At 40.5% G+C, this 20434-nt stretch overlaps 2 protein-coding genes and 1 pseudogene across 3 annotated transcripts; all 3 read left to right on the top strand.

The window, feature by feature from the left end:
- Window positions 1-3195: 3195 nt before the first annotated feature.
- Window positions 3196-20384, top strand: LOC146467961 (putative skeletal organic matrix protein 5). Of its 2 annotated transcripts, none has more exons than XM_085125296.1 (7): window positions 3196-3754; window positions 6696-6723; window positions 7107-7164; window positions 7657-7789; window positions 8199-8279; window positions 16759-16977; window positions 17953-20384. In XM_085125296.1, exons 1-7 carry the CDS (start codon window positions 3473-3475, stop codon window positions 18208-18210), a joined length of 1059 nt encoding a protein of 352 aa, XP_084981422.1. In that variant the 5' UTR covers window positions 3196-3472; the 3' UTR covers window positions 18211-20384. The 2 variants fall into 2 exon arrangements, with proteins under 2 accessions (XP_084981422.1, XP_084981425.1); XM_085125299.1 differs by having other exon boundaries at window positions 3197-3754; window positions 16759-16959.
- LOC146467963 (uncharacterized) lies at window positions 8286-10516 on the top strand. The gene is made up of 2 exons (XM_085125300.1): window positions 8286-9811; window positions 9970-10516. Exons 1-2 carry the CDS (start codon window positions 9131-9133, stop codon window positions 10495-10497), a joined length of 1209 nt encoding a protein of 402 aa, XP_084981426.1. The 5' UTR covers window positions 8286-9130; the 3' UTR covers window positions 10498-10516.
- On the top strand, window positions 12230-15657 carry LOC146467962 (uncharacterized; annotated as a pseudogene).
- Window positions 20385-20434: the final 50 nt, after the last annotated feature.

Below are 20434 nucleotides of genomic sequence, written 5' to 3'. Positions count from 1 at the left end.
AATACGGATTGTTAGGCTTAGCATGGGACTACAGAAAAAGGGCAGAGTCGCTAACGGGTAAAGCATCCATGCCTCTCCGTACACCAGCAGCAAAAAAACTCTTGGCAAACAAGGTTATTTTCTTGGAACAGTAATAGACGCCCTGTAAACTGTTATCAAAAGACAAAACTAGTGTAACCCTAGCACTTCACGCGAATGCTCCTTCATTTGCGATATAGTTAACTTATACTTTCCTATTCCATGCTTAAAATGTGCTCATTTCTAAGGTGCGGAAACATCTCCGCCCGGCTTTAATTTGATTGACATGTATATTATCCGCCCTCCACGCATGTAAACAGAAACATTACGCGAAACTATATTGGCGCTACTGAGTAGTCCAAACGGTTTCCGTTGTTTCTACTATAAAAAGGTAAAAACACTCCTATCCGCTAGTTATTTGGTCAGTAATTGGTTGTTTGTTTGGCTGGTTGGTTGGTTGGTTTGCTAGTTGATCGATCAGTCGCTCACTGCGTTGTTATCCTTGATATTCACTCCCTTCATGTACTGTTAGGGCGTTTGAGTCAGAGACATTTTTAATTGGATTATTTGCAAGAGCGGATTGCCAAAATTACGCTCACCAATCAGCCGTCATTGTATAGAAGTATTACGAAACACGACAATGTCTTTTTACAATTTACGACAGCGTGTTATTACGATTTGCGATAGGTCATTACCGCAGTAAAAGGACAGCTGGTATTCAAATTCACGACGTTTCACAATTAACCACAGTACACGCCGCCCAAACTGTATAACACCTATATAAACGTTGGCGGCATGCTTTCATGTCGTCCGAACGGTTTCTCTTATACATACAGGTAATATCTTTTTGGCATTTTTTAATATTATTATCATTAAAAAGGTAGCAATTTTTCGGCAATTTTGATTGATTGATTGATTGATTGCTTCCAAAAAACGCCAAGCCTTATTGCAATTTACACCAGGTATATTTTACATCCCGCATAATTTGTAAGTAAGTCATGATGATGCCGAAACGTCGGCTTTTTACTATAATATTTGCCTATTAAAATTTACCGAGAAAATTCACTGTAAACGTTATTACAATTCACGCCAGGTATCTGACAATTCACAAAAGTACACGATTAAGTCTCTAGCTTTTGACCTGATTGGTGAACGAAGTGACAGTGTTATTGCTCAGTAAAGCTCTGATGCCATTGGCTGCGATGACTGTACAAAGTGACTAATATCGCTACCTTTGGACACAGTTAATTGAGGGACTGGTTATGAAACTTTGCCATGAAAACAATAGTGCTGCAATTTATGTTGGAAGGGCCACGACAGTGCACAATCCTTTGTTTGAATCTTCACACTACAGTTGAATATCTTAACACGAACGTTTCTACTGGTCAGTTGCTCCAATACTTTTCAAAATCTAGATATTGTCGTCTGTACACTGTCAAGGCCAAAAATGCTAACAAAAACATATAACAAAGAAATTTGTCAGGCTTCATAACCATGGCCTTTTATTAACTATGCTTTGGATCAGTCTCTTGTTAGTCAAACAGTGCCCGTTGTCTAGTTGCCAATAGTGTCAAATAACAGTACTGACTGATGCCGAACTAGGTGAATTTTGCTTTCAGAAGTTTCTGTAGAAACAAAATAAAAAAATTAAACATTTCGTTGGTGATTATCAGCGATCCGGAGTAGCACAAAAGCAGCCACAGGCAAGACGTAGCCAACCCTGATATGTTGCAACATGTCTTTTTCTTTTCAGTAAATTAAAACAAAATATGGAGAAGGTGGGGTGGGTATTCAATTAAATTAATGAAGAAAGGTTGACTATACAAGTACGACCAGAAGCCTGAAGAAGTCAGGCCGCGTGCTTGACGAAATATGAGGGATCTTCAGATTTGACTACGAGTACGAGATTGAGTGCGAGTACGACTTTTCAAATCTAGTTTGCGTGGTTCAAATAACTGCTTGTCGCACCAATCTTGTTTCTTGGGTCTCTTTATCTGCTGGCAAGCCTCTCTTGCTGCTGGTAAACAACGGGAAGGAGCAAGAGTTCTGGGGATGTGACTGATTTAGTACTGGTACTTTGATCCGAAGGTTCCTATTGAAAAATATGCAGTATGTGGCCCCAACAGTCCCCCTGAGGTCATGAGAATTAAGTATATGATCACCCAAGGTGAATTTCCTTGATATTTCAATAACGTCTTCCTAGTACCTTTATAAGAAAATTATGGGGACCTGTTTCCTCGCAACGCCTCAACGCGCAATTCGGTTTTAACGCTGTCAGCCAAGTTGCGCGAAACCACCGGGACATCATCTTAAAACGCTGGGATGCAAAAAAGCAGCAATAGACCATATTCGTATTCTCGGTATTGAACTGGATCGAGCTTGCAATGGAGGCTCATGCGGGGGAATATATTAGAAACTATTTGCATGTGAAAAGATTTCCCCGCATAAGCCTCGTGTGCAAGCCAGTTCCAGTTCAATACCGAGAATACGAATACGGTCTATTTAGATCGACAGTGACTGAAGTAGTGAATATAGACAATGACAGAGTCCATTGCTTCAGTACATCTGTGTGGTTTCTCTCCTTGAAGACACTGTAATTCATTGCTTCAAATATTACAAGAACCGGACATGGGCTATTGCATGGCTTCTATACGAACTTTTTGTTTTCTAAATTCAAAAATTCTGATTCGCGATACCATTATTTTAATTGTTCTGAGCTCCTTCTGATGGCACAAGAAGCCAATGTTACCGCAGATTATATTTATTGCTCTGGCGAACGCAATAATGAAAATTCATTAGCGATTCGAACTCAGTAATTTGTAACATAGGAATAGCAATTGTTATTAAAGGTGTAATGTTTTACGTTTTGCAAAAGAAGTAAATTGCGTTAATTAGACTTCAATCAATTCTTTCCTGCCTTTGTGGGCTTTAATAAAAGAAATCGTGCCTTCTCGCTTGATAAATTTGCCAAAACGTGTTTGCTGGTTAGTCTGTTTACTCAATTCGCAGTTTTAATCCAATTTTCCTCTCACGGCTGTGATATTAAATTGAGTATCATTCACAACTTGACGGCGTCCTGCCAAAACAAAATGGAAAAGCTAATTATGTTTGATTCGTGTAAAGTACGTAAAGAGCGTTTTTGTTACGTCAGTGGGCCTGTCGGAAATTTCCCATTTCCAAGTCTAATTTGTCGTTCAGCGACAGCCTCTCTCAAAGCACAGTTAAAATTCATTCGCAGGGTAAAAGGACAACGACCTGAATGATCTGAACGATCTTAAATAGAACTCAGTTGTCGCAATGAAAGGGCAAGGAAAAGGAACTTTTAACGCGGGAGAATAGCTCTCATTTTTCTTGTTCCGATAAGAACATTTCCGCAGTTTACGAGTCTCGTTGATATCACCAATTGCGGAACGCTAGAGATGTCTTAGTTTAGGACAAAGTGGATCGGTCAAAAATGTTTTTTGCTTCATTTTTTTGCCTTTTCGTGGGACTGATAATTGCGCCTTGTGCCTCAGTGACATTAAAGGAGTATTACTTACCGGGTCACGTACATAAGACAATTTTCGATGTGGATTGGATGGGATGTCTCCAAGCTTGCCATGACGAGCCGACATGTATCTCTTACAACTACCGTAGAAGGAAGAAAACATGCGAGATAAACTCGGATGGTTTAAGAGACGAGTGTGACAACAAGAGGACGATATTCTCAAGAGGATGGACCTTCCACCAGATTAGAGTAAGTGCTATTTAGTTTCAAAATAATTTTTGTTGGAAATTGTGCACCGCCCGCTAACATTTTCGCCAACACTTTATTTCACTTCCCACGGTTAGTAAGTAAAAACAAAATAATATTAATGTGCGTGTGATTATAAACAAGAAATTAAAGAACAACACCGCCCAAACATGAAAACAGTTCTCGTAGCCTCCAGTAAAAGGATTGTACTCTGTATAGAATCAGCTGCGTCGGCAATGTTACATTTCTTGAGTTCGCCTGACGATGGAAGTCTTGAAAGGGAGGTTACGAAAATCGAGGACTTTCTTCAATGTTAGGTAATTCAGTATTCGTATAAATCCGCGATATCAACGCGTTAGCTGCAGAAATAAATGAATTGGTAATATCTCAATTAATCTATTTTTTTTTTTGTAATAAATTTTATTCATCTAGGTGATTTCCAAGTTTTGCATCTCAAATATGATGTTCATTTCTGGGGTTATTAAATGTTTAAAACCCAAACGAAGACCATCGAAACGGGAAATTCCACTTTCGTGAAGCGAAATTTTAAAATACAAAAAAACAAAAACAAAATGGGGGTAATCTTTAATTTTTAAACTGGAAGTCTATTGGTATAATTTATCAAATAATGCTGTTTTTGCGTTGAAGTAAACAGACATCTCGGTGGCTTGTAATAACTCCGTTTAGAAGTCGGTTATAATTTTTTATTTAGCTTCGTTGAAATTTGTTCAAATTTCCGCGGTTCCAAGAAACGTTTTGTTTTGTTATCTGTTGTTGTTTACGAAACCACGCCATCCTCGAAAATACACATATAATGTCAACGTAAATGCTTTTTAATTTTTCGCATATTTCCAAGGGGTCCTAGCAATATTTGCGGGTGGCCGATTTGAGTGTGTTTGCAGTGCCAACGACAAAGAAAAACGAGGGCCAATATTTAACTTTAAAGGAAAATTTGATGAAGATTTTAGAAATATTTATTCAACAGCAATAAAGCTTTTCCATCGGTTGTCCCTGGAAACCACCATCCGTAAACAGAACGCCAACTTAATATAAAGTGACTGATATTGGCGATATCTTACTGCGTATAGTGACTTAAAACAGAGTTTAATACCGCGTTTGCCGTCTTGGAATTGGGTTGGAAATGCCAAACCAAAATAGGAGTGGAACTTACGTTTATTCCAACCATTACATACGTTACGTACTTTGAAGAGACTACATCATCTAGTTCTCTATTTGTTTGGGTCAATGGTAGCCTAAAAATAATGGTCTACCTTTGCCCTTATACGTGGAAACCTTTAATAAGCGGTGCATACGTCTTTTGCTGCATCGAGCTACGCACGTAACCGAAACTTGTTACTAGTTTGTGAATAAAATTAACATCGTCATGGTGCCATCGAGGGACTTTTGTTGAAAATGGCTTTTCTAGAATACGGAAATTAGATTTTAGCTAGGCTAGTTATGTTTTGAGCATATCATATGCTGAATTGAACTACACTCGTAACAAACTCGGTGCTGCTTTGCGAGCAAAATTTATGTACAACAGTCAAGATCACCCTTAACATCAAGGTGCCACCAAGGGAACTTTTGTTAAAAATGGCTATTCTAGAGTATGGAAACTAACACTTAGCAAGGCTATATATTGAGTCATGATATGCTGAATTGAGTTACACGCGTAACAAACTGCGTTGTTTTGTGAGCAAAATTAACGTACAACCTGAGTTAAACTGGTCAGTTATTGAATGAGTGTCTTTAGCAACGGATGGGCCAAGCGTTGCCTCTAACTTTTATTTTTAATACTAATGGCGGTTACTGGTTGAAAAGATCAGCGAAAATAAGATCTGGAAGAGGTCCTTGTCTCAACTGAGTTTTTCCATTTGTGTGTTAGATAAAAAAAGGCAAAAAATTCGAAAGTGGCTTATTAATCAGTGTGCACTTAATCAGATTGTCGCCTTGCTGGTCTAGAGCTACAGCCTTGTAATTTGTACATTAGCAAAGTTCTTGGATATTAAATTTAAAAACGTTTGTTCAAGCTGAAAACCAAGAAAGAAAACCTGGAAACCCGGGAAAATACCTTGATATTGCTTCTTAAAAACAAATTCTCTCTCTACTCTTCCTAATTAAATTTTCAAACTGAATAAACAGAGACAACCAACTGAACAAATTCAAGAAATTAAAAAATCCCGCTTTACGGACACCCGCTTATTACGGACACTAGTGTTTGTCGCGACAAAAAGCTCGCATATTTAATTTTCAAATGCTACGAAACTTTGAGGTGACATTTCAACAAAGATAACATTATTTTTTCACTTATATATAAATTAAATCCTAAAGTCTGAGGTAGTTTAGGCCGACCTTCCGAACACTGAGATATTCTCCGAAGCGAACCATTCAGTGGGTGCAGTTCAATAAACACTTCCCATCATAAAGAAACTTAATAACAAAATACGGTAACATAATGTCATCAGCTACTGGTATTCATCCGGAGACATTACCGCCAAAGATGGAGACAGTTTGACTGCTACTGACTCTAACCCCTAAAGCATGATTCTGTAGGACCTGGGCCCAGTTGTTCAAAACCCGATTAAGCTAATCCTGGATTAACGTGAACTTTGATTCGAATTTAATTACTAATCAATGAGCATTTTTCCAAACAATTTTGCCCTTCAGTTTTCACTTAGACCTTTCTTTGCTTTAGCTAAGAATCAGCTTTTAAAAACATTTTTAACGACCGTGGTACAAACCTCAGTTAACTTTTAATCGGGGATTAGCGTTAATCGCCTTTCGAACAACCGCGCCCAGTAGATTATTTTCTTTAACGGATAATTTTGTCACAACAAGCCAGCCTTCTTAGGGATTAAAGAAAAACTTAGAAGTAATGAGTAGGTTGAAGATTAATCATTGCCCCATTCTTTCTTTCTTTCTTTCTTTCTTTCTTTCTTTTCAGGCAGCACCAGTGGAACCCATCAAATATGGTAAATAACTGCACTTTGTCATTTTTCAAAACAATTATTCCTGGAAAACGAGACGAACATAAACTGTAACCAAAAAGGCACGCTGTGCCTCGTTGAGTAGAAATGCCAATTATCCCCGCTGAATAGAACGGTTTTCATATGATTGTCGAAAGTAGTTTCGCGTTTTCTTTAGTTCAGCTTTACTCTACTCTGCGTTTGGCTCGTGAAATTCGCGCCATTTTCTCGACCAATAAGAAGCAAAACCAAAACCATGACTTGCTCGCACGTTTTTTCCCTCGCTTTACGCCAATTGCATGGTCAACTACGCTGCTTACTTCAGTCTGTTATAACTGGCCGGAGTAATTCTTAAATTTTGTTATTTTTCTTTCCCCTCTATCAAACAGAACCAGGAGATGACCCGAGCACAGCTGAAGCATCCTGCCTAGAAATATTAAAAAAAAGGTTACACTGATAAGTTATTACTGAAAATGATATAAATAAAACCTAAAATCTAAAGGACATGACAAAAACCACAGCAACCTCGTCCCCAGGATCACGTTCGCCACATACAAGAAGACGCTGGAACACGTTGCAAAAATAATTATGAATCGTGAAGTATTTTGTCATGTGACACACTTGATTTTTTTGCCTTCGCTACACTTTTTCCGTGAGGAAAACCTGGAAACAGCCATATCATCATCATCATCATCATCATCATCATCATCATCATCATCATCATCATCATCATCATCATCATCACCACTTCACCACAAGCACCTTTATCGCAAAATAGACTGAGTTTGATCAGAAGGAATAGAAAAAGTTTAAATTTCACAACTGTTCACCTCACAGACAAGTTATAAGCCCCAGACATTATGCTTCAATATAAGCCATCGAAGGGGCTTATGGTTACTTATTTTCATTATACTTTTCTGCTTTTTGTTCCTATAACAGAAATGTTTCCAGTGGTGCCTATCATATTAAAACAGTCGGTCAGAAAACAAGCTTGATTTATTGTAAAATGGAAAGTACACCTGAGTGCGGCGAGGGAGGGTGGACACTAGCTCTTAAAATGAACGGCAGTAAGGTATAGTAATGAATGATCTTTCTGTTCCTTAGGCCGCTTGCCAAATGTTCTGTGAGAGTCTTTAAAAAAGAGGGGCTAACACTGTCGCCTCAAGTTTCCTACGTAGAATAGTAGACAAGCGAACTTTTGTTAACTAATAGCAAGCTATGAGACAACCAGTTGGATTGGCAGATTTTCAGAAAGTGACTTCAAATGTTTCCTTTTTTAACGTTACCATTGACCTGATTAGGGTGATTTGTGTTTTCTTTTTTGCTGTCATTTGCTACAGTGGAAAACTACATCAGCTTTCTTAAGATTACACAAAAGCTTTTCTCTGCTTGAAAAAAAGTTCCCGCGCAAGTAAAAGTTATTCCAGCATTCTTCTATAGTAAGAAATCTAATGAATTAACACGGAGCCACTTTATCGCAGATGACCTTCAGCTACGACTCCAAGCTTTGGACAAATCTCGAGTCCTATAACGAAGCTGGAGGAAGGGATCTCGGTGACACGGTAACTGTTTTAAAATACGTTTGCTATACCTCCCAACTCAAATACGTTTTCCGATTGGAGGAGAACTTGTCAGGTGCTGTAGCCACGAGAGTTAATTTTTTTTTCTTATTGTTGTGTAATCAATGCAAATATTTGTCATCGCGTTTTAGTTTAGCTTTTTGGAATTTAGTTTGATATGCGCATTTTTCTAGCAAGTTAGTTTCTCGGCGTCGCGTTACGTAATCGTTTATTGTTTAGTCTGTAACTTCGTCAGGCTTATTCTTTTCGTTTAAAATTAGTATAAAGGTTTTGTATTCCGCCCTTGTAAGCAGTTGTTGTTTATCCGAAGTTGCCGTACAGATCTTGTAAGTAGTTATATTTTCGCTTGTGAATTTTTGGTTTGATTTCTTGTTCGATTGTTGTACGTTCACTTTTTCTGTTCGCGTTTATTAATTCTGTATTTTTCTTTCGTTACATTTGTTCTAGTGAATCGCGTTAAAGTATTAAAGTGCGAATTTCAAACTGTACTTGGAGTGTCCATTACATGCATTCAAAGATCTGGTGAATGCCATGTTGTCCGATCCGAAAGGCAAAGAAGACGCCGAGTCCATTCAGAAGAAGCCATCGATAGTTTACGACTGAAGAATTCGAGATCAGGGTATTTGTCGAGACTCACAGCGTTGCGCCGAGCCACTGAAGTTCTTCTCAATGACGCTAAAAATGTTGATGAAGTCTCGGAGAAACTACTGAAAGTTAATGAAGCTTTCGCTCGCTTCGAAAGGGCCCACTACGACTACATCGCTACCTTGCCGGTTGACCTAGAAGTGTGGGAAAGCGAAGCCTGTTATTTAAAGGAACATTGCCACCGAAAAATGAATTTTGAATCGAGAATCGAGCGATGGATACATGGCGCAACGGCACCCACTCAGACACACGAAAACGACGATTTGCCTTCTGAAGATTCCTTGAACATCGCGAGTGGTGGCAATTCACACTTATCCGTCAGACAGCTAAGAGCCGAACAAGCACTAGCGCATTTAAAGTTAAATCATTTGAAACAAAAGCAAGAATTATTACGCCAAGAAGAGGAGACGAAATTAAAGTTTAAGGTCCTGGAAGCTCAGTATGAAGTTCAAAGGACTAATCTTCAAGAAAAGTTGTTGCAAGATGAGGAGCCCATTTACTCTAACCTTTCGAAAGCTTTCGAAGAACCGAATCCGTTTAATGATGAAGTCGCAAATCCATCAAAGCAGGACGATTCTGAACTTCGGACCGAACAGAAAATTGGTTCTCAAGACGCCGAATCACGCCTGAACCCCAACGCGCGGGAGTTTAAGGGTTTACCAGTAGGGTCCAAGTCACCTTCCCCCTGGCCTGAAGTAGTTATGGATAAGATGGCGTTAACCATAAAGCAGGGTTTTTCGTTGCCGAAGAAGGAGCTGACAATATTCGATGGTGATTCTCTCGAGTACTGGAACTTTATCAAATCATTTGAAAACAGCATTACAGCCAACGCATCTAGCGAAAGCGAGAAGCTCATGTACTATGAAGATGTGTAAATAGCTTAGTTTTATATATTTTGATTATTGATTTTTAGTATATACATTTGTAAATAGTCTGTAATTTTTTTTTTCTCTACGCAATTCAGTTTATACTGCCATGTAGTGTCTTAATAAACGTATCTATCTACGTATCTATCTATCTCCTTCAGTACACATCGGGCGTAGCAAAGGACACGATCAAGTGTTGTTTAGTCATGGATTCTTCCCTGGGATACCAAATGGCAAGAAAGCTACTCGAAGAACGATTTGGACATCCCTTCACAATTGCTTCAAAATACGTAACCAAGTTAACGGACGGGCCACCCTTAAAGCCATCGGACCGTGTGGGATTGTTAGCATTTGCAGACCAGCTAAAGGATTGCAAACATACACTGGAATCTATCGGATATCTGGATGAAATAAACAGCGCAAATAACCTAAGAAGAATTGTTCAGAGGCTGCCGTTTCATCTCCGAACAAAGTTTATTGAAGTCGCGGATCAAATCCAGCAAACTGGTCAGAGAACAAACAGCCACATCGCAGAATTTGTCAAGGTGAAAGCGAGAGCTACGAACAATCCAGTGTTCGGTTGTGTGGTAGATGTTGCGCGTGGCAAACCAGATGACCAGAGGCGAACGTCAAAGGCGAAGGGAACTGCATCATCAAATGAAAGTATTGCCACACTGAACACTCAATAAACTGACCCCAGAGGAAGGCAGAGTGCGCATTACACCAAAGAATTTCCAGCCACCAGATATGCGATATGTCCAGCATGCAACGGAGCTCACTCCTTGGTGAAATGCAAGAATTTCGTCGACAAGAACTTCGAAGAACGTCTACAAGTGACGAGAAAGGCTCAGTTATGCCATAATTGCTTTAAGTATGGTCACATCGCAGTGGGATGCCTAGCCAGGAGTACATGTGAAGTTCAAGGATGCAAGAGAAGACACCATACCCTGCTTCACCCTCCGTTTCCACAACACACGATGGAAAGCAGAGCTAGAGTAGCTGACCAAGGCACCCAAGTAGATAGTAGTACACCGTTACGAAGTGGACAAGCAAACAGTACCTCAGCAGGGAAGGGAAAGGTGTGCCTGAGGGTAGTCCCTGTTAAAGTGGGAAAGCATGATGCAAGCAAGACAGTGGAAACGCACGCCCTTATAGACAGTGGTTCAGATATATCCTTATGTGACAAGAATCTGGCACATTCTTCCCGACGACACAAGAGAAAGAAGATAGCCCGAGAGTGGGTCATTAAATAAGCCTAACCGTAGAGCCACTTGACGGTACTGATAAAGTAGAGGTCAAAAGACTGTGGACTGTTGATAGGTTGAACGCTTCCAGTCGAAGTATCCCGTCAGAACAAAATGCAAAGAGGTGGCCTCATCTGGAAGACATCAATCTGCTAAGTATAAGCGAGAAAGAAGTCCGGTTAATGATTGGCACCAACGCTCCAGAGGCCTTCTGGGTATTAGAAGAAAGGCGTGGTGAGAGAGGAGAGCCGTATGCCATACGCAAACCCCTTGGTTGGACACTGATGGGCCCAATGGAGAAGATCCAAAGCCAAGAATGCCATGTAAACGTTACAGTCAATCCAGGTCACGCGTGAACAGTATTTCCAAGAATGAAATGAACATTCGAATTTCTCTTTGTAATGTCTGACGTGTGAATGGAATGTTGGACGTTTCTGTGGAAATCGTTCCGAAAAAGACGCATTGACTGAAAAAAAGATTCAAAATACTTGGTAAACAATTGTTATTCTTGAAACATTCAATTTTGCGATGTAAAGAAAAATTCATAGCTTTATACCGTCAACAAGCTGGGGAAATTTATACGGGAACTCTGAAATGTCGTTGGCGATTTTCAAAACTGACATGTAAATTCCACAACTCCGTTCAAATTTCAAAAATATCGTTCATGCGTGACCTGGGAACTTTGTACGTTCAGTGGAGGTCGCAAGAGAAGATGATTGTTTCATGAAACAAGTTGAAAGATTCTGTGCAATAGGAAACTTTGGAGTGTCTCCTGACTCTAAGCCGTGCATGTCTGTGGAGGATAGGAAGGCGCTGGCGATCATGGAACAATCTGTGAAACTCGAAGGTGGTCGTTACCAAGTGGCACTTCCCTGGAAACAGTACCCACCATTCTTGCCATATAACAGACCCATGGCAGAACGAAGACTGAAAGCACTCAAGAAGAGGTTCCTACAAGATGGCGAACTGTTTGGAAACTACAAGGCCACCATGGAACAATACCTTGTTAAGGTTCATGCAAGAAGATTACCACAAAATGAGTCCCATGCAGAAGATAAGCCGCTATGGTATCTGCCTCACCACCCGGTGTTTAACAACACAGAGGAACATCCCTTAACGATCACTGTTGACCAGATTTCGTGAGGAACAGGTCGCGTTATCTGCTGACGTAGAGTGTATGTTTTACCAGGTCAGAGTACCACCAGCCGACCAAGACGCGTTCAGATTTCTCTGGTGGCCGGATGGCGATCTAAGCGAAGAACCAGTAGATCATCGTATGGAGGTCCACTTATTTGGTGCAACATCGTCGCCGAGTTGTTCCAACTTTGCATTGAGAAGGACAGCAGATGACAACAAAGGTGAATTCGCAGATGAAGTCGTGAAGACTGTCAAGAGAAACTTTTATGTTGACGGTTAAATCGTCTGAAAATACTGTCGAAGTTGCAGATCGATCAGCTCCGAAATATCCTCTCCAAAGGCGGATTTCGACTCACCAAGTGGTTAGGTAACAGACCAGAGGTCTTGAATTCTATTCCTCAAGACCTTGACCTAGACAAAGAGAAACCACCGATACAACGAACATTAGGACTTCACTGGGATATGAAGAGTGACAAGTTTATGTTCAAGGTGGCCCTTTGAGACAGGCCAAATACCCGCCGGCGTATACTTTCCTTGACAAGTTCCGTTTATGATCCACTTGGGTTTGTCGCACCAATCATCCTATCGGCCAAGAAGCTGTTGCAAGACCTCTGTAAACAGAAGCTTGGATGGGACGATTCAATCAGCGATATTGTTAGCGAAAGGTGGGAGAAGTGGAAGAGCCAGTTGCCCAGTCTCTCTGAGATAAGAGTAAACAGATGCGTCTTTGAAGACTTAAAGCTCGCCGAGTTACACAACTTTGCAGACGCGTCACAAATTGCATATGGGGCAGTCTCGTATCTCAGATTGGTGGATGTCGAGGATAGGATCCATTGTGCGTTTCTCGCGGAAAATCTCGCCTGGCTCACCTTAGACCTATATGACTGTGACAAGATTGGAACTGTCAGCCCCTGTGTTAGCCGTTCAGTTAGACCAGTCTATAAGAGAGGAACTGGACATCCCGATCACACAATCGACATTTTGGTCAGACTCCACCTGTGTGTTACAGTACATCAGAAATCAGTCAAGGAGGTTTCATACATTTGTCGCGAACTGTCCGTTATTCACGAGAAATCGACACCCACCCAGTGGAGACACGTAGGTTCTGAGCTCAATCCAGCAGATGAAGTTAGCAGAGGTCTCACGGTGGAAGAAATGAGTGCAAACAGCAAATGGCTGAACGGTCCCCCGTTTTTGAGAAAGGAGGAGGAGTTTTGGCCTCGCGATCCTACAGTCCACCAACTGGAACTATCAGAAGACGATCCGGAGATCAAACGTGACACCCAGACCCACAGTCAATCGTTAATTCATCACCGAAGTGAAGACGTTGTTTCAAGCTTAACGAAGCAGTACTCGTCGTGGGAAAGATTGAAGAGAGCTGTTGCCTGGCTATCAAGATTCAGAACATGGTTTATCGCGCGATACGGCCAAAGTACGAGTAATGGTAAAGCTCAAGGAAGTTTAGAGATGACACCCTCCCTAACGGTGGACGAAATGCAAGAGGCTAAAAATGCTGTTATCAAACATGTACAAAGATTATCATTTCAAGAAGTCGTTCATGCCTTGGAAAGCATTGATTCATCCCAGCATTCCCGTCAAGCAACTTGCGAGTTAAAGAAGTCAAAGATACCGGCTCACATGAAAAAGCTCCATCCGTTTTTGGACGAAAAAGGAATCCTTAGAGTTGGAGGAAGACTTGAAAATGCGTTAATCAAGTTTGAAACAAAACATCCAATTGTTCTCCCTTATCGACACCATGTTACCGAGTTGATCATCTCTCGGCATCACCAGAAAACCGGTCACCTCGGTCAAGAGTACGTTTTGTCAAGTTTACGTCAATTATATTGGATAATAAAGGGACGTTCAGCTGTACGGCGAGTCATTAGCAGCTGTTTCCTTTGCAAGAAACTTGGTGCCGTGCGTGGAGAACAACCGATGGCGGACCTGCCAAAGGAAAGATTAATGTCAGGAGATCCGCCATTCTCGCATGTAGGTGTGGACTGTTTTGGCCCCCTTTATGTGCGTCAAGCTTGCTCAAATGTGAAGCGTTATGGGTGTCTGTTTTCCTGTCTAGTCACTAGAGCTGCCCATATCGAAGTTGTTCATCCGCTCAATATCGATGGCTTCATTAACGCATTACGAAGATTTATCATTCTAAGAGGAAATCCAACCACCATATGCAGAGACAACGGGACAAATTTTCGCGCTGGAGAGAAAGAGATCCGTGAATCTTTAGAGGATTGGAATCAGCAGTCAATCCACGAATTTCTACGCCAGAGGAAAGTCATATGGAAATTTAATCCGCCTTCAGCGTCGCATATGGGAGGTGCCTGGAAACGGATCATTCGATCCATTCGTTAGATCTTGAGGGCGTTGCTGGGGCAACAACTTATCTCCGACGAAATGCTGAGAACCATGATGACTGAAGTTCAAGGGATCTTGAACAGCCGACCCTTGACCCCAGTTAGCAGCGACCAGAACGACCTCGAGCCACCTAAACCAAACCATCTGTTGTTGCTGAGAGCCAATCCAAATTTACTTGTCGGCATTTTCAGCAAGGAAGATGTTTACAGCAAGCGCCGTTGGCGCCAAGTGCAGTACATGTCCGATATTTTTGGAGGCGCTGGCTTAAGGAGTATTTGCCAACCCTTCAAGAGAGAGCAAAGTGGTCAGAGCCTCGTCGTTGTTTAGCGATCGGCGATCTAGTGTTGATCGCGGATGAAAATGTCCACCGCGGAAAATGGCCGCTAGCCAGAGTAATCGATGTTTTCCACGGAAAGGATGGATACGTCAGATCTGCCAAGGTTGAAACGAGTTTGACAATTCTCATTAGACCGGTGACAAAACTATGCTTTCTCGAGGGAGATAAATTGCGGTAACTCAAGTAGCTGAACTTTGAGCTAAGAACTTGTTTCTTCAGAAATGAAAAGGTTCAAAAACACTAACAATTCTAGTAAAAAAAAAACGACTTAAACGCTGGTGTCAAAATAGTGACGCTATAACGAACTCTTAGACTTAAGTAGTTCATTGGGGCCGGTGTGTAGCCACGAGAGTTAAAATTTTTTTTTTCTTATTGTTGTGTAATCAATGCAAATATTTGTCATCGCGTATTAGTTTAGCTTTTTGGAATTTAGTTTATATGCGCATTTTTCTAGCAAGTTAGTTTCTCGGCATCGCGTTACGTAATCGTTTATTGTTTAGTTCGTAACTTCGTTTAGCCTATTCTTTTCGTTTCAAATTAGTATAAAGTTTGTATTCCGCCCTTGTAAGCAGTTGTTGTTTATCCGGAGTTGCCGTACAGATCTTGTGAGTAGTTATATTTTTGCTTGTGAATTTTTGGTTTGATTTCTTGTTCGATTGTTGTACGTTCACTTTTTCTGTTCGCGTTTATTAATTCTGTATTTTTCTTTCGTTAGATTTATTCTAGTGAATCGCGTTAAAGTATTAAAGTGCGAATTTCAAACTGTACTTGGAGTGTCCATTACAAGTACCATGGGGTTAAAACTTACTAACTCCCAAGGGAAACAACAACTTGAACTTTCGACTCGCACGTGATCGGGTCGTGTACCTTGAAACCGCGTGAAGAGTTGGGAGGTATAACAAAACACTTAATGACTGACCCCACTTAAAACAGTGAGTTCAGTGTTTCCCCTCGACCCTCAATGTTCCTCTCGGCGAACATTGAGGGGTCTCGGGGAAACAAAACTCATTGTTTCTCTTGGTTCATTCATTAAGTGCTTATTGCCTTTTCGAGCAGGACATTCAAAGGGTGCAGTGCCTTGGAAGTTTCTGCTAATCTCTGTGTACGTCCTTAGGAGAATCAAGTTAGATGGACACTCCTACGGAGATTTTGCTGTATGTTGGCCGAAACTGCTCAAATGCTTGACAAAGAACTTCTTCTCTGACGAGGAATCGGTCTTATATAGAGCACCGGGAGAAAAATGTGAAATGATTTCTCTGAGGAAGAATAAATTATAACCCGTTTTTAGCGATTTCTCCAAAAATCACAGGAGGACCTTTAAAAAATTGGACAATTTTTTTCAAATTGCAATCCATTTCCATCTTAGCAATCTGCCAACAAAAATGATTCATAGTTATAGTTTCTGTGCACTGTTAGGGTCATTTTGAACAAAATTGAACCATTATTTTAAAGTTTTCCTCAATACCCTTTATTTTCGCTATATTCAAAGTTACACTATAAACATGTGACACTGCCCCTTTACCTTTCAGTAACAAGTAACCATGGTAACTGAATCGCAAGGGAACCCGAAAGTTATGACGACTGCTCTCACTTTCATATCATTATGAACGACTTAAAAAAATGTTAAGGTTACTTCACTCTATTCGTTTCGCATAAAAGTTTCGGTGATCTACAGTCAACTCTTCACTCGACTCTCTGTTTAGTTCCAGTTCAGTATTGTTTCCTATTTCCCTGGTCACGGGGAGACTTTTTCCCGCCATGTATAAATGTGCACATAATTAATTTCTCATACCCTTTGCAAAGTGCCTGTTAAAGACTTCTTTTCATTTGTTATTAATTAATTTACCTACTTATTGATTTTCATTTAGGAAACAAAACTTGATGTTTTTAAATCAATTACTCCGATAGAAGGTCTCTGTGTCGGAATGAGAGTTCAAGGGGACACAAAATGGCTCAAGATAACCACACCGCCGCAGTATACTCTATATGGAATCTTTGAAAAAACTTTTCAAGGACGCCACATGGTTCCCCAAAAGTGGAAATCATTGATAAATGGATCGTCCGTGGATGTAAGTACCAATGTTATGGTAGGGACACGGCTAAACGTTTGTCAACAAAGTATTATGGTACGAACAGGACTTATTCTAGTGTACGTGCAACCTACATAGGCAGAAGTGGTGTAAATAGTTTAGGTGGCTTGTTTTGTTCTGGACTCATTTTGAAAAGGAGGAAAACCTGGAGTTTGGTCTCACGGTCTTGGGAACCCGGCTACAACTCACTTTGCCAAATATTGAAGCATTTTTTGATTGGAAGTAGCCCGACCGGGCTAGGTCAGTTGGTAGAGTACCGGACTATCGTGCGGGAGGTCGTGGCCGGACCACATCCCAGGTTCTTTGAATATCTGAGGAGAAAGTGCTGCCTTTGTAATGACATCTGCAAATGGTTAGACTTTCTAGTCTTCTCGGATAAGGACGATAAACCGTAGATCCCGTCTCACCATATTTGTTCCTAATAATAATCTGTAGGGCATGGAGTTCCCGGTGTCATGGTCTATCTGAATAGAGCCGTCATTGGTCTAGATGGGTGGGGTGAGATCATATATGGACTGAGACGGCAGCCAGAGGCGCCTTCTATATGCTGACGTCTGATCTCACCTTCTGGTTTCTTTTTTCCAGTTGACGAGACCAGAGATACAAGACTTTTCGATTCAAGTAATACATCAAAGACGAGGAATAGATTTTCATCCGATTTCAAAACAACGAGAAGTGTGTTGGAAAAAGCGAGACGAAACCGGGTCTCTTTTTTTTTTTACCAACTTCGAGATGTTTGGAAATCAAATCAAACACTCGTTCGAGTGTTTTGCATAGCTTCTAATGTTATTAATAATTCTCGGAGAAATTCAAAGCAAAAGCTCACCCAATTTTATGATAATTAACTTCTCAACCTCCTTCACGGTAGTTATTTCCTTTGTTTTCTCTTCACGAATTATATTATTAATGATTTGAAAAGTTAGTTCATAACGAACTTGACTAAATGTTCCTAAAACAATTTTTCGTGTTCAGGAAAGCTGTGATGCAGCCAAGACAGGATTTAACGCTAGGAATGGCCAATCCAATGCTGCTGCCAGAGCTCGAATAGGACTGATAGGACATGACAATCCGTGTAGACCGGGAGCAGTACTTACGTCAAGAATCGGATTTGGGATGGGTGGCAGCGCTGGAGGAATGGACCCAAACAACACGTGTGGAAACGAGGCTACGGCTGACGCCGACGGCGGCGCAAAATCCATCAAGGCATTTTGCTATATATTTATAAAATAGCTTACGCAGACATTGTAAAAGGTATACTTGATAAGGTTGGTGTCATAAACATTTGAGGGTAGGCTTTAGTGGTTATCTAGCGATGCGAAAGAGTATTCGCATACTTTCAAGGAATGGACTACAGCATTACAATAAGATTAGAATTCGAAGATCATTTCTTCCAGAAAACATTGACCTTACTTTCGTTTTGTATGCGAATATCGTGTCACCAAACGGTGTGCGAATAACAGTAGTAATAAGTAATAGTGGTCATATAGTTTAGTGAGTCGTGTTGTAATAAAGATAACTTCTCTGCAATCACCTGACACCAGAGACCTTAAGATCTACGACGGCGACGTCTGAACGAGAACGTTATGAAACAATTGGATTTAATGACCACCACAATAGCTCTGCATGTGTGTTATGTATTTTGGTACATTTGTCTCCCTTACTCTGCAAAGCAGCAATGTGAAATGACCAAACCTCAAGTTTTATGGAGAATGTGAGCAAAAACGGTGAATTTTCAATCTTATATCATAGGTTGCACTCCGTTCCAAACAGTTCAGTTGCTGGATGGTTCAGCTACGTCGTGCAAGATGAACTAACTGGAATTAACGCGAAAATTTTTAAACAACGTTAACGGCACTCACATTTTCAAGTAACGTTTTTGTTGGCGTTGCCTTCGTGGTTCTTAAAAGAGAGCTTAAGCATCACGTTTACGGCAAACGGCAAACGTGAGATTCGAGTTTATGTGCGTAGATGAAAGTAGTACAAGATAATTCTGTCCTTTAATTCTAACGCAAAAACACTCAATTTTTCTGAGAAACTGAAAACAGCGAGCGGCAAATGAAGGATAAACATGGTCACGTGGTCATTTCTGCCGTTTGCCGTTTGCCGTAAACGTGCTGCTTAATCTTTCTAAAGTCCCTAATGTTGAGACGGCACGGGACTAGATTAGTGTGTTTGGCATTGATAAGTGACCGAGTTAGAGAGGGCTCCATCTTAGTTGGCGATAGATTAAAGGATTGGAAAACGGAAGGCACGGAACTAGTGTGTTCAACGTCTACAATCGCAGTTAAGAATCTTCCAGACATCTAAACACCCTTTCCCCTTAATCAAACTTGCATCAACAAAAAATAAAAACGCGTTTTCGCTTGGAGCACCCAACATTTTGCACTGTCAATCTTGCTACGGGCAAGAGGGGGTGTAAGGCGCCTAGGTGACACGATCTTGGTTCGTCTGGGGTTATATCTCAGAGTAAAGAACTGAATATCCCACAGGCAACCGAAACTTACTGTGTGTTTGTGCGTGTTCTCCGCCCCAGAAACTACAGGGAGACTGGGGCGAGTGCGGGATTATGGGACGGATGGAAATAATTGCGCCAATGAATAACTGTGAATAAGTGCATTTCTCGGTAGCCAGTTGTATAGGAAATACTCTTTTAGGTTAAAACTATTGAAGTAAATCGTAAAATGATTTAGTAAACTTACAGACTCAGGAAAAGCTCATCGTTTTTAAGTTCTAATCTCGAAAGGGCTTTACTTATTCTTTTCGTTTGATCGCCGGGTTAACACCCAAACAGTAGGTGGGGGCATATTTGGGAGGGCGTATTAGCGTGTGCGATTTTTTGGGGAATGGGGTTCTTCTAGTTGATATTTTATAGTAGTTGTTTAGCTTGCCTATCAGAAGAGAAAGAGTAAATAGTGTTATATCATCAGAGCAAGACTGAGTTTACCTTAGGGCCACGGATTGTTTAAGTGTTAAATTCAGTTACATTATACGAGTAGCTTAAAAAAAAAAAAATTGTTACTAATTAGTGTTGGATTATAATTTGACTACAAGCTCAGCAGCGCTGCAAACGTTTATAACTGGCGACCTATTGGTTTAAATGGCAAATAAACTCAGTTTTAATTTTTCAGTTGCACCGATTGCAGTATTTATGTTAAAGGTTTAGTTGAACATGCAAATTCTCCATACCGCTCTTTCCGGTCTATATATTACTTATAGTGCTATCTAGGAGAATTTGTTTTAACTTCAAGGTCTTCTATTATTGGTGATCATTTTCTCTATTCTCATTAACTGTATGTTTGATTAAGTACTTTAAATGTAATGAGAAATCACATACTGGGCACTGCCATCATAGGGACTTTATCAATACAAATGTTTAATCAATAAAAAACTGCATTTTTCTCTTACGTTCCTCCATCATAGTTTTAGTTTCATCTTTGCAATTGGCTTTTATTTT

The sequence above is a fragment of the Pavona decussata genome, unplaced genomic scaffold (genome assembly GCF_977016875.1).
Source record: "Pavona decussata unplaced genomic scaffold, jaPavDecu1.1 SCAFFOLD_134, whole genome shotgun sequence".
NCBI lineage: Eukaryota > Metazoa > Cnidaria > Anthozoa > Scleractinia > Agariciidae > Pavona > Pavona decussata.
Note: the sequence above shows the minus strand (reverse complement) of the source record. Positions and strands in the feature narration are given on the sequence as shown.

Bases quoted from the DNA above. Each gene is read 5' to 3' on its own strand.
- LOC146467961 (XM_085125296.1), top strand. From the start codon at position 3,473: ATGTTTTTTGCTTCATTTTTTTGCCTTTTCGTGGGACTGATAATTGCG. The intron at 3,755-6,695 runs GTAAGTGCTATT...CTTTCTTTTCAG, and splicing joins GGACCTTCCACCAGATTAGA to GCAGCACCAGTGGAACCCAT. The intron at 16,978-17,952 runs GTAGGGACACGG...TTTCGTGTTCAG, and splicing joins ATGTAAGTACCAATGTTATG to GAAAGCTGTGATGCAGCCAA.
- LOC146467963 (XM_085125300.1), top strand. From the start codon at position 9,131: ATGAATTTTGAATCGAGAATCGAGCGATGGATACATGGCGCAACGGCA. The intron at 9,812-9,969 runs GTGTAAATAGCT...TATCTCCTTCAG, and splicing joins AGCTCATGTACTATGAAGAT to TACACATCGGGCGTAGCAAA.